This window comes from Lepisma saccharinum, chromosome 17 (assembly GCF_977018435.1).
Source record: "Lepisma saccharinum chromosome 17, izLepSacc3.1, whole genome shotgun sequence".
Lineage (NCBI taxonomy): Eukaryota > Metazoa > Arthropoda > Insecta > Zygentoma > Lepismatidae > Lepisma > Lepisma saccharinum.
The window spans coordinates 8,386,563-8,401,606 of record NC_139245.1 but is presented as its reverse complement, the minus strand read 5'-3'; the positions used below and the strand labels follow the sequence as shown (position 1 = coordinate 8,401,606).

The 15,044-nt window shown below is 36.6% G+C and overlaps 1 protein-coding gene across 1 annotated transcript in view; it reads left to right on the top strand.

The window, feature by feature from the left end:
* The window catches only part of LOC146001503 (ribosome biogenesis protein BOP1 homolog), a 49,264-nt gene extending 35,550 nt beyond the window's left edge, over nucleotides 1-13,714 (top strand). Inside the window, exons 9-13 of the mRNA XM_083138891.1 lie at nucleotides 2,832-2,941; nucleotides 6,911-7,084; nucleotides 10,791-10,890; nucleotides 11,196-11,391; nucleotides 12,306-13,714. Of these exons, the coding sequence (XP_082995017.1) occupies nucleotides 2,832-2,941; nucleotides 6,911-7,084; nucleotides 10,791-10,890; nucleotides 11,196-11,391; nucleotides 12,306-12,459 (734 nt within the window). The 3' untranslated portion in view covers nucleotides 12,460-13,714. The remainder of the gene's footprint in view (nucleotides 1-2,831; nucleotides 2,942-6,910; nucleotides 7,085-10,790; nucleotides 10,891-11,195; nucleotides 11,392-12,305) is intronic.
* Nucleotides 13,715-15,044: the final 1,330 nt, after the last annotated feature.

The window sequence follows — 15,044 nt, the reverse complement described above, 5'->3', positions numbered from 1 at the left end:
AATGTGACATAACTTTATGCCACTGGAAGATGCCCCTGCTTCTTTTGCAGTAAGCAAGAGAACTCAAGTATGCTACTCAGGTCTGAATAATAATAATTATTATACCGTAACTTCATTTACTTACTACAACAGATGAAAAGACCACTCTTGCAGCATTCATACTAGCCATAATCACCAAAACAAAATTACAGACAAGTAACAAGTACCTTTAAAATATAACGCGAAGATTCCAGTTAAAATTTCAATCTTCAGTCACTAGATGCATATAAAACTCAAAACTGTTCAGTGTTCTCTGTATCTCCTCATTTGTGGACCTCCATAGCGGAATGGTTAGCACAGCATGGTACAATTTCAGGGGTCCCATGTTTGAATCCTAGCATGGGTGTTCTTTGAGTGTGTCCCTTCATCAGAGGCACATATTTTTTGTAAGTAAAAAAGCAATATTTTGGTACAATAACAGTCAATTTTGAGTTCAAAAGCAGTAAATAAAATACAATTTCTCTGTTATAGCGGTGAAAAAGCGGTATATAAAAATACATTTTCATTTTAAATTTGAGAATAATCCCAAATTTGATTTAAAAACTTCACTTACTACATAAAATAAACATATCCCTTCTAAGAACACATTTATGTCGTTACCAGAATATTAAGTTTATTATATTCCTGTAGTTTACGGTTATTACAAGCATAAGAAAACAGTTTTTTAACGTTTCAGGAGAACACACTGTGTTAACAAAACTGTTTTCTTATGCTTGTAATAACCGTAAACTACAGGAATATAATTCTACAATGCAAGCAATGCATACATACAAGAAAAACTATTAAGTTTATTCCTGTATAAATGGGTCCATTTTTGATTCTTAAATATTTACAGCAGAATTAATCAATTTCTCGTGAATTGCATAACTCTCAGGATAATTCTGACTTCAGAAAGTGTCGCGTCTGTAATTATTCTCTAAATTTCGTGTTTAAGTCTATTTTGCATTTTATTTCGCATTACTTCGTGACAAAACAGAGTCGGAAAATGCACCTCACACTTTTCAGAAACATGAAAAGTTAACATTACAATGTGTTATTTCACATTTCATGTTTTCGTCAAAAACGAAATATGCATGCCTCTAATCATCACTCATTCTCATCTTTGCGATTAGCCAAAAGTGGCAGAAAAGCAAAGCGAAGTGTAATAAACCGAAGCATCTCCACATTTTTTTAAGGTGGTGGTCAGGCAGCCATGTACAGGTTTGTTCCACATAGATATCAGGCAGCAACATGTTGGTCCAACTTCTTGATCTAATGAGTTAGAAATTTGACGTCACTGGTAGTAGAGTCTGACATAATGTTAAAATAGGAGTTGAATTAGCTTACATAATGGACCTTAACGTCTAAATAATGTTGTGCGTGACAATAAATACATAAAGTAATAAATAGGGCCTGGGACTTTATGTTATAACATAAGTTTCATTTGGCTTTGGATCTAATATTTGGGTGAGATCTTTACATATCTGATGAAAATCAGCCGAAATAGACAAACTTGATAAAAGCACATTTTGACATATTTCTTCAATTTTGTTGTAATAAGACATATTTCAATATAATTTTATAATTGTCTTGCACATAATCGGTTATTTCATAATTTTTCTTCTGTAGCACAACGGATAGTTCATATTGTTGATGGCAGGATATGGAAAGGCAGGAAGAAAGGTGCCATCTTTTCTTAGTACAGAACAATAATACCCCACTTTTTTTATCCCACCGACAATTGATAGCCATGCAAACATTATTGAGGAAAAATGTTCTCTTTCATTGTTGCACGGGAAGTAAAGAAGTTTCGTTCTCATTTCTTTGCCTTTTTCACTTTCCACAAAAATCAGTCAAAAGTAAAAATAACATTCGGTACATTACAGCCCCTACTCTACTCTATCGGGTATGGGAGAAATTCGAGAGTACTATTGTGCATATTTGGGCTTTACTGGGAAAATTTCTGCATTTTTCTGACATATTTGTAATTTTTCATGACACATTTTCCAATTTATATGACACAATTACATACATATTTTACATTTTTATAGGACATAAAGTCCCGGGCCCTAGTAATAAATGTAGCATTACCTCAAAGTAACAAATTTCAATGCAATGCTCAAGGGCATTACACAGATTCGTACGTATTAGGGAGCTTTCAATTGAAGTGGCAAACGACATCAACAGGCAACAAGCGACACTGGGGTTTCACACTGAAGCAACAAACAACACAAAACCTCTTCCTTCCTAAACCAAGCATGCACAGTGCAATTTCCTGCCCACAGATCTCCATGTACATGATGTACAATACTATGAAAACTACCCAGCAACATGTGTTTCTTTCTCTTAGGTCTGAAAGCTCCCTTAGTTGATTTTATATTAGCACTTGATTGGTATCAGTGAGAATTTGAAAATTGTCCATCCCCATTTGAGAGTAATAAGATTACTAAAGCAAAACAAGATATTTAAAAATAATATTTAAGAAGTTGGCTTTCATGTTAACTCTCCCATGTGTTGTTGGTGACTTCTTTCTTGCTTTTTACCTTTTTAACCTCCTCACCTTTTAATGTTTTGTTTCATAACCTTGGCCAACTCCATGCTGTAGTGAAAGGTAGAGGGAAAAATGTGTAGTTACCAAAAGCAAACACAATTATTTGTGTGATAACTAAGTTTGTGTATTTTTTAAATTTTCCAGATTATCAGCATTATACAAATTGTGAAGTCACACATCTATTCTGTTTGGATTTCACCTCAATTTGAATTTTTATTTGAAGTTTTCATGTATTCTAATAAACCCTCGTCTTTGCTTTCAGTCTCTGAAAGAGTCAAGGCTGCTGTCCGTTGGGAACTAGTAGCAGATGGGAATGATTTGAGTAAGAAAGGAGTGCGAATCTTGTTGCACCATTTCAAAGAAGTGGGACAGGTAAGTGCTATGAAGATTATTTAACATTAAATTAGCAGTTAAAATTCTGACACACTTTTTACACTTCTCAATTATTCATGATACATTTGTTTGAACATTGTGATATCATCATTCTACAGTAGTTTGGCACAAGAAAGGGTCAGTTCCTCCTCTCCCCCCCCCTCATATTCATAAATGAAAAAAATGGCAGAATTATACACCCAGTTATTGACTGGAAAAATTAAATTGGTAAAGTATCATCCAGTTTTACCAACATACTACAGGGCAAACTCTAAATTTGTAGTTTTTTTCTAGCAGTAATAGTAGTGGTGGTGGTAGCAGCCTGAAGAGCACCCTCCTGTAACCACCACCTGGTGATTAATAAAGGAGGTTCATGCATCTCAAACCGTTCATCACCTCTATCTGTTTCAATTTCACTCCAGGCAGATTTGAATGGTTTACCACAAGTTAACTCGACAGCACACTCCATTGAGATTTGCTACGAAATCCACATTATATTTTTTGATAGAGAATCATAGGAATATTGAGAACTGGGTCTTCCTTCATTAGCCTGAATTGTGAAACCAATGGCTTTGTCCTGAGGCTCATGGCATTTGTAGTGGACGATGTGTGTATCTGTGGGGTCTTGTCTACAGGGAACCACATGGTCAATGGGAATCTGTATGCTGACAAGCTGTAGTAAGTGCATGATGTTCTTTGCCAGCATTCCCCAGAAAAGATGAACTGAAAGAGGGTCCTTGTGCAATTCAGGACCTAGATGGCCTTGAAATTAATCTTGAAATCTTACCACACCCAGTCTATAGTCTGGACCTTACACCATTCATTTACTAAATGCATTTCCATGCAAATAGGCAGCTGGACAGAATTGCGCTGGTGCCACATACGGAAAAGCAAAGTGCGAGAGGGACTATTTTGCTGGATAGCTGTCTTTGTCAACATGTAGAAGAATTAATGTTACTCAGAAATGCTATGATTTTATGACCCACTGGTAATATACCTTGCCTCCACACATTATATGACTGCTTTGTGCAGTTGAAATATGATAAAAAGAAATTATATATAAAATATATTGTTTTTTATATAGATATAATGACTGAAGCCATGAACTATGCATTATTAAATTCATCTTTGTCTGCTGAGAAATAGTCAGTGTAGTCTGTAATATTTTGTCTTCATGACTGCAAATTTGTATTATTTTTTTCATTACTTCTCCATGAAAACCAAACTTACGAGGAAGGCTGCCAAGGAAAATAACACAAAAGAAAAATACAGTGCAGAACACTATTGAGAAATGAAGGAGTTCGTTAATCACTTCATTCTTTATTCACAAAGTAAAATTGAGACAAGCCTTTGTAATTGATTGTGTTCTCGCAATGATTATTTTAAAAAGGGAACTTTTTTGGTTTACCGCAATTACTTAGTACAACAATAATACATATTAACCTGGTATTCAATAGAAAATGTGGTAAGGCTGGCTATTGGGAATAATGGAGACTAGATAATATATTTTGAAAGTAATCCCAGTTTTTCTTTTAAAATGCTAATATATAGAGCCACATATTTGTGGTAAATAAAAGTCAAGATATCGGTACAAAAACTGGGCATATTTCGGGATCAACAGTGGTATATAAAATGTCATATTGGTGTTAAAATGGTGAATGAAACCCTCAATTTGATTTAGAAACTACACTTATTACACAGAATTAACATTTCACTTTTAGTAGCACATTTATATAGTTATCAGAGTATTAAGTGTATTCCTCTGTAAAGGAGTCCATTTTTGCTTCTCAAATATTTACAGCAGAATTAATCAATTTTCCATGATTTGTATAACTCGTAAAATAATGCACACCTGAGAAGGTGTCATGTCTGTAAATAAATCCTAAATTTTGTGTGTAAGAGTTTATTTCGCATTTGATAGTTCATTTCACACCATTTCGTGACAAAACATGGTAGAAAAATGCACCTCACACCTTTCAAACGTGAAAAATTAACACTACAATGTGTTATTTTACATTTTGTGTTTTTGTGATATGACCAATCAGCATTGGGCATACATGCCCACACACAAATAACCACAGGCCAACCTAAGTACAAGGGCCATTAGGTTGGCACCAGGGAAAGCTTGTGAGAGCTATTTTCCCAGAAACTTATACCCCCCACCCCCAATTAGAATCATGGGTCATGTTTACCAACCAGTTGTCACTCATGGGAGGGGTAGAAATGCTTTATTTATAAAGAACCAACCATTGTTAGGCTAACAGTAGCCATTTTGGAGAACAAAAACCATGTGCTCCAAATCACATGTTTACTAAATCTTTTATTCTTTACTGAAAATCAGAGATAACACTCACCCATAGGTAAAATCATGCCTAATTTATTAAAAGTAAACTCATTTGCAATTATCTGGCATAACTAAGCCAGAAAAGCTGAAAAAATACTTGTGTTTATGCTTTTTAAGCAATTGATAACTCTGCCATGTGGTGGGAGAAAGTGGCAATTCTCCCAAAGACTAGGAAAGATCTCAAAGGACTCCAGCTGGCCAATGAGAAGCCGTCAAGGCTGTGACGTCACAGAGGAGACTCAGATGGCCTATTGTGTTCTGAGCTTGCTAGTCAAGCTCACTTGTATTACAGACCCACCTGAGAGCAGGTCAGCTTGGAAGTTGCTGGTAAAATCCAGTGTGAGAATGGCCACCTGTGCCAGCAACAAAGGATTCATAAAGGGAAAAGGGATCTAAGGTCCTGTTACAGTAAACACAGGCCTAAGTGTGTGTGACCAAGTGGGATATTGTGTCCACAAGTGCATTTAAGGATCCCAGTGAAAATTCAGCAAAATAGCGAGTTTTGTGTCCCTCATCCCATGTGGAAATCCAGACCACATGGTCGGCAGAACTGACGCCATAGAAGCATCCATAGGATATCAAAGAATATCCAAGTTGTTCTTAGCCATCCATCCAAGAAAAGCCAGGAAAACTCATTTATCACCCCCCAAAGCCTTTGTTACACCAAGGAAGCACATAATAGTAATTTTTTAGTGTGGTGTACCACAAATTTGTCCATGTGTTGGGATGTGGCGATAAAGAGTGAAATAGCGTGTGTAAGGCCCCAGGTATGAGTGATATAGTGTGAAAACGGCTGATATGTAAGTACAAAATCTTTTGTATATCTTTTTTGTGTCTTGTACAGTGAAGTGCTCATGTTTGGTGGCAGCTAGGCCACAAGCGATGTTCTTTTCAATGAATAAATATGTCGGTTAAAGGTGTCTGACCTTCTATCATTTTAGTGAATCATAAGCCTATTAAGCCCTCCTCTAGTTACCGATTATTAAAGTTAGGCTAAAGTTCGTCTGTTGCTTAACAGATATCTCAGGGGATATATGTTACTATACGGAACACCACACGTGGAATAGGGTCTGCATGTGGCCGCGTAAAGCGTGGTTCTCTTTTGTTTTTGCTGTTTTTGATATATTATATATTTAAAGTTAACCTTTTGTAAAACCAACTTTAAAGCAACGTAATATAAACAAAGCAAGCACCCAACAAAAACCATCCCCCCTTATAGTGAAGAACTAAATCTGCATGCCCCTACTAATATATGAATAGGCTGTAATGAAATTGTTAGTAATTAGTAGAGGCACATATTTTTGGTAAATAAAAAAGTAAAATTTCTGTACAAAAACAGTCAATTTCGGATTCAAAAGCTGTAAATAAAATGAAATTTCATTGTGATTGTGGTGAAAAAGCACCATATAAAATGACATTTTGGTTTTAAAAAATGTGAATATAATCTCAAATTTAGAATGTGTTGTTTCACATTTCATGTTTTCGTCAGAAACAAAATATGCATGCCTCTAGTAATTATTATTTGGTCAGTTAAAAACCAGTAATTTTGACTCTAATTTCCATTCCGAAGAAAAATTTATCCTTTGTTGGTGTTACAAGGTCTTACTTGTAATTTATAATTTCAGGTATCTTGGCACGGGAGAGGAGACTACTTCGCGACAGTGTTGCCAGAAGGCCTCAACCGATCTGTCATCATTCATCAGCTCTCCAAGCAAAAGTCTCAACTTCCTTTCAGCAAGTCAAAGGGCCTGATACAGCATGTTCTTTTCCATCCTATACAACCTGTATTGTTTGTGGCGGTAAGTATTAGGTACATTTAGAATTAAAAAATCGTCAGAGTAATATCTGTCAATGTCATATTTGATGCAGTCATCTGGAAACAAAACACACAAAATAAAATCCGCAATTCTGAAGTAATTGTTAGCTTTTGATTAGGCATGGGCTGTTATGAAGTCAAGCCTCTCAATTTTCTTCTGGTCTTCCACCACTCCACTATCCACATCTTCGTAGCCCGCGTCGTCTCCAATTTCCAGTCAGACTTGCTTCTCTCTTTTCTCGAATTTTTTATGCTGTCGGCTAATCGGTCCTGCCACAACCTACACCTGGGTGATGGGGCTGCCACCTGTGGGAATCACAACACAAGCCCCACATAAGATTATACTGGCGGAGAGTCCAGACGACAGAGCCTCGTTAGTCTGCCAAATGTAGTCCAGGATGCATTGCTAAATACAGCTTCAGTTTCCATCTTAACTAACCTTTTATTAGGATGGGGAGGGGGGTCATTAAACAAACCTTTATTGTTCTTAACTGCTAATTTCCAACTTTACCTAAGTAGGGGTTGAATAAATAAAGGTTAAGAAAAACAAGAATTTTGTATTTGTTATTTTGGTAGACACCCTGTTGTAGATACTGTATTTACGTGTGTATAATGCACACCCTGGTTTTTGATGGGTAAAAGTTACAAAAAATTATATCTCGTTTATGATGCACAGTACAATCTAGTTTCAAGAAATGGATTCCTTATTTCTGTTGCTATGCTGATCAAGAGTGAATAACATCATACCTATTCATTGAGCCACCTGTTGCTATGTGGACCAAGAGGAGAATATCCTCTTGTGTAAACAGTTAAGTCTCCAACCCATGCCACCTCCCCCTTCTCCCTCCACTTTGTTTAGCATCCCAAAGCTTTCACTCTTTAACCACCTTATTCAATCTGTAATAGTACCGTGCGTCCATTTCGATCTGCAGCCGAGAGATCGGGAGAAGCGTGGCGGGCGGCACTGACGGAGATGCTGACATTTGCGGCCTGAAATGCCCGCTTATTTTTATGGACATATGCAGACATTTATATAAATATTGCAAAACGAGCACTAACCTGTGTTATAAGAGTATGGTTTTAATTTTAGTAGCTTAGTGACTGTATGTGCCGATGATTTTGACACGCCCACCTCTTGTGAAACACGGCGTAGAAGTTTGTTTGGAGAACGTTCTAACGCTGCACCAATATCATCGAGTTTTGCTTTGGTTAGAATCCGTCGTTTTTGCTTAGGTGTTTTAAAATTTAACGATACAGTTTCTCATAATTTAAGGACAAGATGTCTAACCGTATCTCTGTGTGGAGTTGAAACGCATGGGAATTTCTGTACAAATTACCTACACACGTCTCGACACGAGTTTGTTTTCACGTAGGTACGTGTCATACATAAAAAAATCTTTGTTCTAACGTGAATCTTGTGGCTGGCATTCCAATCGTCTCACTGACACGTCACACATACACACTACAATGACACAAACAAGTAACTGCAAGTAACCAAGAATAACACTCTTGCGCACAGTACGAAATTAACACGCTCTTGGTTTACATTGCTCGCCACTATATTTACAACTCTGTCTTCATCTAGTCGCGAAGGAACAAAAAACTCGAGCTCGGAGATTTCGGATTGCAAGGAAGCTCACGAACACTATTGACTTTTAACGGTTTCTTCTACAGCGTAATCTTGATACAGTGTTGCACATTCAAAACCTCCAAACGATCCCCATCGGCACAAAACTCTTTTAAGGATATAAACTTAAGCAGGACGTTACTGGTCAAAACTATGATTAAAATGTTTTATTATCTGTGGCTCTTAACATCGTTTCTAAAGCGTATTTATTTGTGTATATAAGAGCAGAACTTGGATGAATTACAGAAGAACTTTTGCGTGTTATAACACAGGTTAGTGATCGTTTTGCAATATTTATATAAATGTCTGCATATGTCTATAAAAATAAGCGGGCATTACAGGCCGCAAATGTCGGCATCTCCGTCAGCGCCGCCTGCCACGCTTCTCCCGATCTCTCGGCTGCAGATCGAAATGAACGCACGGTAGAAAGTGAGATCAAAATTACATTATGGATTTGCAGTGCTCAGGAAGTTATTTTCTATTATTTCTCGCCCGACAAATACTGCTGGTATGCATCCCATGTGATGGAAGGTGCAGGCTTGAATTCTGCCAGAGTTGCACTGCTTTTCTTGGTATCGCAGAACATTACATTACAAAGTGAAAAATCGTGTGAAATGGCCTTCAAAGTTTTATATGTGGTTTTGCTCATTCCTTCTTTACTTTTTCTAAAAGAATTTCAAAATACGTAGTATATCGGATCGGTAATTGTACCGATATATTGATATTCCTATATCAGCTACTGATAGAGTACTGATTATTCTGTCCCATCTCTACTTGATCATAAAAGTTGAGCTCAGTGCGAAGTACAAGGATCAGAATGGTGTCCAACTGCCACATGGTAGACCTGGGTTTTATTCCTGGGTTATGTGATCTCAGGTGGGAATTTTTCCACCGATGTCCCTACATGGAGCTCCTCTTGGGTTCACCCAGCGTCTACCTGGGGGCAACATTGAGAGAGGCAGTTTATTGCCGCAGTAACATATGTCTTGTGTTTGTGCATATTCTTGCTAATTTATTCAACTCTTGATCATCCTTACCAATTTCCTTCAGGTTCCTCTGAACATTCTATCTTTGTCTTGGCCTTGCTACAGGTATTTTACCATCATGTTTCCCAACAAATATCCTCAGGGGTTCTGGGCTCAAATCCCAGCCTGGACATGGCTGTTCTTTGCAAGTGTCATTTCATCCTATAATAACTCATCCTTATATTTGCAATTAGCTGAAAGTGGCAGAAAAGTGAAGTAAAATAAACCAAATCCATCAACCAACAAATATGTACCCTTACTTGCATGTTTCAACCATGTTGAAAATTGACTGGTATTCCGTTGTTTGGGTATGATTTCATGGTTGGCACCCATGCCTTGAAGGTCGTATGGAGCCGCTTGAATTCATGTCAGTTGTTGCACCATGGCTGATGTGAGCGGACAATTACAGTACTGAGGAACGGCTAGTGACGTGTGTAGGGGTGCACTAACAACAACACATGGGACAAATGATGTCCATAACATAATGCAAAGTTTGCAAGTATGTTATAATGTAAATAAATAGATACATATGTTATAATAAATAAATGTCATATATGTCTAGGGGTAACATGTACTATAATCTAGTGGTGCTGGGGCTTCTTGGACACCCTGTAGATTATGCAGTTAAGTATTGGTACTACGAGTGCATCACATAAAAAGCCAATTATGTGCATCAATTTACCAAGAATTCTTTAAAAGATTCATGAATCACATCAGAATATTAAAATACATGTTATGTAATCACGTCAGGTTTTTCACACAAAACTGGTGCAAATTTACAGTAACTTTGTGCAACAAGTATTGCATAATTTCCAGGATGGTTAGGTTGCATGGAAGTGTCGTACAGCATTTTTTGTAGATCTCGCGAAGGACAAAATACCAGAAAAATATCACCCTGTATTGGTAAATGAATTCAAACTGATACCTATGTGACTGGTATTTGCTTCGATATTGACTCACCCATACTTTGTATCTTTGAATATGTTTGATCAGATTTTAATTGGGTAAATCTTTATAATGGATCTATTTCTTTTCAGACACAGAGACATATCCGTATATATAACTTGGTGAGACAAAACATGATCAAGAAACTGGAATCAGAATCACGATGGATATCTTCAATGGCTATTCATTCAGGTAAGGGATAATTTGTCAGCTCTATATACAAATTAGCAATCCATCAACCTTTTAGTGATTTTTTAGTTATGTATAGTATTTTACAGGTCAAGAAAACTTCTACGTTTGGCATTTGAAAATAATTTTACTTTGTACAGAGCCTGTTCAACTATGCATACTGCAGTAACTGTTATGTCTTATATGTATCACTTGAGTGAAAACATGATAAAAAATAAGTTAATTATGGCTTTCACTCATCCTTTCAAACTATCCTAAGTAACCTTACACTGCTATTATCATTAGTAATATTTTTTATCTTCTCAAAGGTGGTGATAACCTTCTAGTTGGCACCTATGATAGTAAGACATTATGGTTTGATTTGGATCTGTCAGTGAAACCATATCAAATCCTGAGGCTCCATAGCACTGCGGTTCGGAACGTTGCATACCACAAGAGGTATCCATTGTTTGCATCAGCCTCAGATGATCTCAGTGTTGTTGTATGCCATGGAATGGTTTACAAGTAAGTGCAAGGAATAAGTATTAATGTTAGCAGTACATTTTTATCGAAGAGTACTACAAGTCATTATAAAATAGTTAAGGTTTTTATTAAAGTTTTCGGTAAATGTTTATTATTTGTAAAAAGAAAACATGTTTTATGTTATATATATATATCTAATTTTAATCACAACACTTTTTACATATTGATATAAAGTGTGCAATTCTTACGACTACTGTCAGGGTACTCACTCATTTCACCAAATCATATCCCCTGACTTTTTTAGGCTATTTCAGTAAATTTCTACTGCTTTAACTTACTTAACATGGTTTACAGGAGTTCAAATACTGGAGCACTGCTTCCAATTGTAGGGACACTATTTTTATGTAGAACTTGTATTGCAGCAAATTAGTGCAATGTGTATGCCAAGTGGGAATTCCGGGAATTGTGCATGCATTTTTGGCAGCATGAATTCTGGATAAATTTTTTCGCCCGTCATTATGAGACCATCTGGTCCTTGTACATCATCTTGTTTTAGATGACAAAAGAGGAGATCGCTATGTACTCTTCCATTAATGAACAATTATTACTTGAATGTCTTGGGGGCAATGGACTATAGAACATTGATTGAATATTTTGTGTTAGTTTTAGATGACTCATGTGAAGTGTTTGCTTAGTTTTGATTGTCAAGATGAGATCGTCGGTTTTTTGTTTGGAAGTCAAAAGGGAGAATCATTTACTCTTACGTTAATTGTCAACTTATTGTTAGTTTTTGACATCTTGGGGGTCACCCCCTGCCCCATCCTGTTGACATTTATTCATGTGCTCTGTCCAAGAATTACACTGCTGCTTATTGGTATCAGTAAATATTTCATATCGGTTCTTCTTTACTTCATTTAATACATACAGAATTCATACTTTCCTTCTCTTCTTTTCAGTGATCTGCTGAAGAATGCTTTGATCGTGCCACTGAAGAGATTGTCTTCCCATACGAGATATAATGATTTTGGTGTTCTGGACGTACTTTTCCATCCCTTCCAGCCATGGTTATTCTCCAGTGGGGCAGACGCCACAATCAAATTGTACACATGATGAGTTTGTGCTAAGCATCTGTTACACTTCTGCTCCATGTTAATATCTTATAAAGTTTCTCAAACTCTGAAGGTAAAACAGTTTTTGATAATTTCACTACCCTTTCAATATTGATTGTTCTCGTGAGAAATTTTATTTATATGAAAAAGGTGTCAATGGGAAGACAGCTAAAATTACATTGCCAAAGATTATCATATGTGCAGTGCCGGATACATACAGATTATAAGTATTTGTGAGGAATTATACGAGGCGTATTTGGAAAGTAAGTACCGATGTAAAAATAAAGTAAAATAGTTTCGTACCTTTTTTTATTTGCATTGCATTCTACAGACTCTAAATTACTTTTCTACGTAGTTTCCACCATTCTTCAAGCATTTGTCGTAGCGTGGCACTAGTTTTTGTATCCCATCATCATAGAATGTTCCCGCCTGTGACGAAATCCATCCATGCACTGCTGCTTCAACGTCGTCATCCTCGTCGAAACGCTGACCAGCAAGGAACTTCTTCAGATGAAGAAAGAGATGGTAGTCACTTGGTCCCAAGTCAGGGCTGTTGGCGGATGAACAAATTGTTCCCAGCCGAATAACGTGATGACATTTTGAGTTTGTTGAGCCGTATGCGGATGAGCATTGTCGTGAAGCAAGACAATGCCTTCGCTAAGCATTCCACGTCTTTTGTTTTGAATTGCAAGATGCAGCCAGAATAATGTGTCACAGCAGGCATCTTTGTTGGTGGTCTGTCCTCGAGGCAACAATTCAACAATACTTGCATTGAGAAAACAAATCACAGACCGGATTTCACAGTCGGAGGGCCGATTGATTTTCTTGAACATTTCAAACCTTCAGAAAACTACGAAGAAAAAGCATGACCTGCTCCCACGCGTGCCTGTGGCTAGCTAATGGATGAAGGACGTCAGCGAGAATTCACACGTTCGCGACTGCATCACTACAGCGGCAATATTTGCAAACTGTACTTATTTTACGAATACGCCTCGTAGTTATCCATGATTTCTGCCAAGTCGTTCTAGATCACCCTGATGGTTTAGTAGTTAATGCTGTTGACAGGGCTGATGCTGGTGTATTTGAAAATACATCCCTTCAAATTTAATTGCCAGTACTTCAGTTTGGGTATCTTTCAGGGTCTGCAGAGTACCACGACACTTTTCCAGAATCTCAATATCCTGGAGGCATGTTGTGAGGGGCAAAAGTAAATTTCATGTTGAAAGGATTCTATTTTCTGATAATATTAATAAGAACTTTTGTTTCTCCAATGGCTGAGATTCTTTACTGGTTTTATTTTTTATTAATAAATAGATAATATTAATTACTGAAATGTTAGTAAAATTTTTCTGCTATTGAAAAAACAAAAATTATTATTAACATAAATTATGAGACCATGTAGACTATTTGCAAAGATTTAAGTTACAAATGTGAACTTAGGAATATTTTAACGCAAAACCATATTAACATAGAATAATTGCAATGGGATCCTCATGTAGTAACATTTGTGAATATTATGAACAACTTGAAATTATGACTTTGGTATATGTTCTGTAGCAAGCAAAAATTAATATTGGTAGACATCAGTCTTTGGCATTAACACTAAGGGGGCTTTGAGTTTCTCATAATCTTGATGCTTGCCTTAACCTTTTGATTCGAGTGGTCATTTTCGTCTAAGTTCATCTGAAGTCTTGTCCTTCAGAGGACAAGCTATCATTGGGATCACTTTTTGCCACATGCGGAGAACTGGTAAACACGTGGGGTCACACAGAGCATGTGGAAACCTTGCGTCCATGTGGACTCGTGTGGTCTGTGTCTGTCCTACTAAACATTGAATGTGCATGTAAATCACATTTATTTTGTTACATCAAAATTTAGCTTATTCAAATCTGCATTAACCTTTAGCATCTGGATGATTGATATTTCTGTTAAGGATGGGCCAGCAGCAATTAACACCCCGTTTCTTGAAAACTACAGACGATATTTCAGTTGTCTTTTTTTATCTTTATTATAGATATGAAGGTATTACATACTCGAAATACCAAACAATATATTAATTGTTACTATTATTAACAAGCCAAGTTGAAAAGTCATTTGTTTCCCTTCGTTAGCCCCGTAATAATATAGTATAGATTTTAAAAGTGGCTGTGATTTCTGAACTACTGCATTTTTTAAAAAAAAAATCTAAGTAAGAATGAGTAAAAAACAACATTTTGAGGAACGTTTGACAATTAAAGGGGCATTGCGGGGGAGGGGGGGGGGTAAAAGCCGGATGTTCGAAATTTGCATGGTCTATGTGACAGAATCTTCCCATATCTTGAAAACTATACACTATATTTCACTTGTCTTTTTTGTTCATTAGTACACATGTAACATATTCGAATTACAAAACAATATATCCATTGTTACTATTATCAACAAGCTGTTTGACAAAGTCCTTTGTTTCCCTTTTGCTACTGTGAGATAAATTGAAGATAAAGGGCTATAACTTCTCCACTGCATCTTTTTTGAAAAAAAAATAAATTCTGCATGCAAGGGGAAGTTGGGGCAAAGACCCAAAGTTCAAAATTTTCTGTAACTACGCAA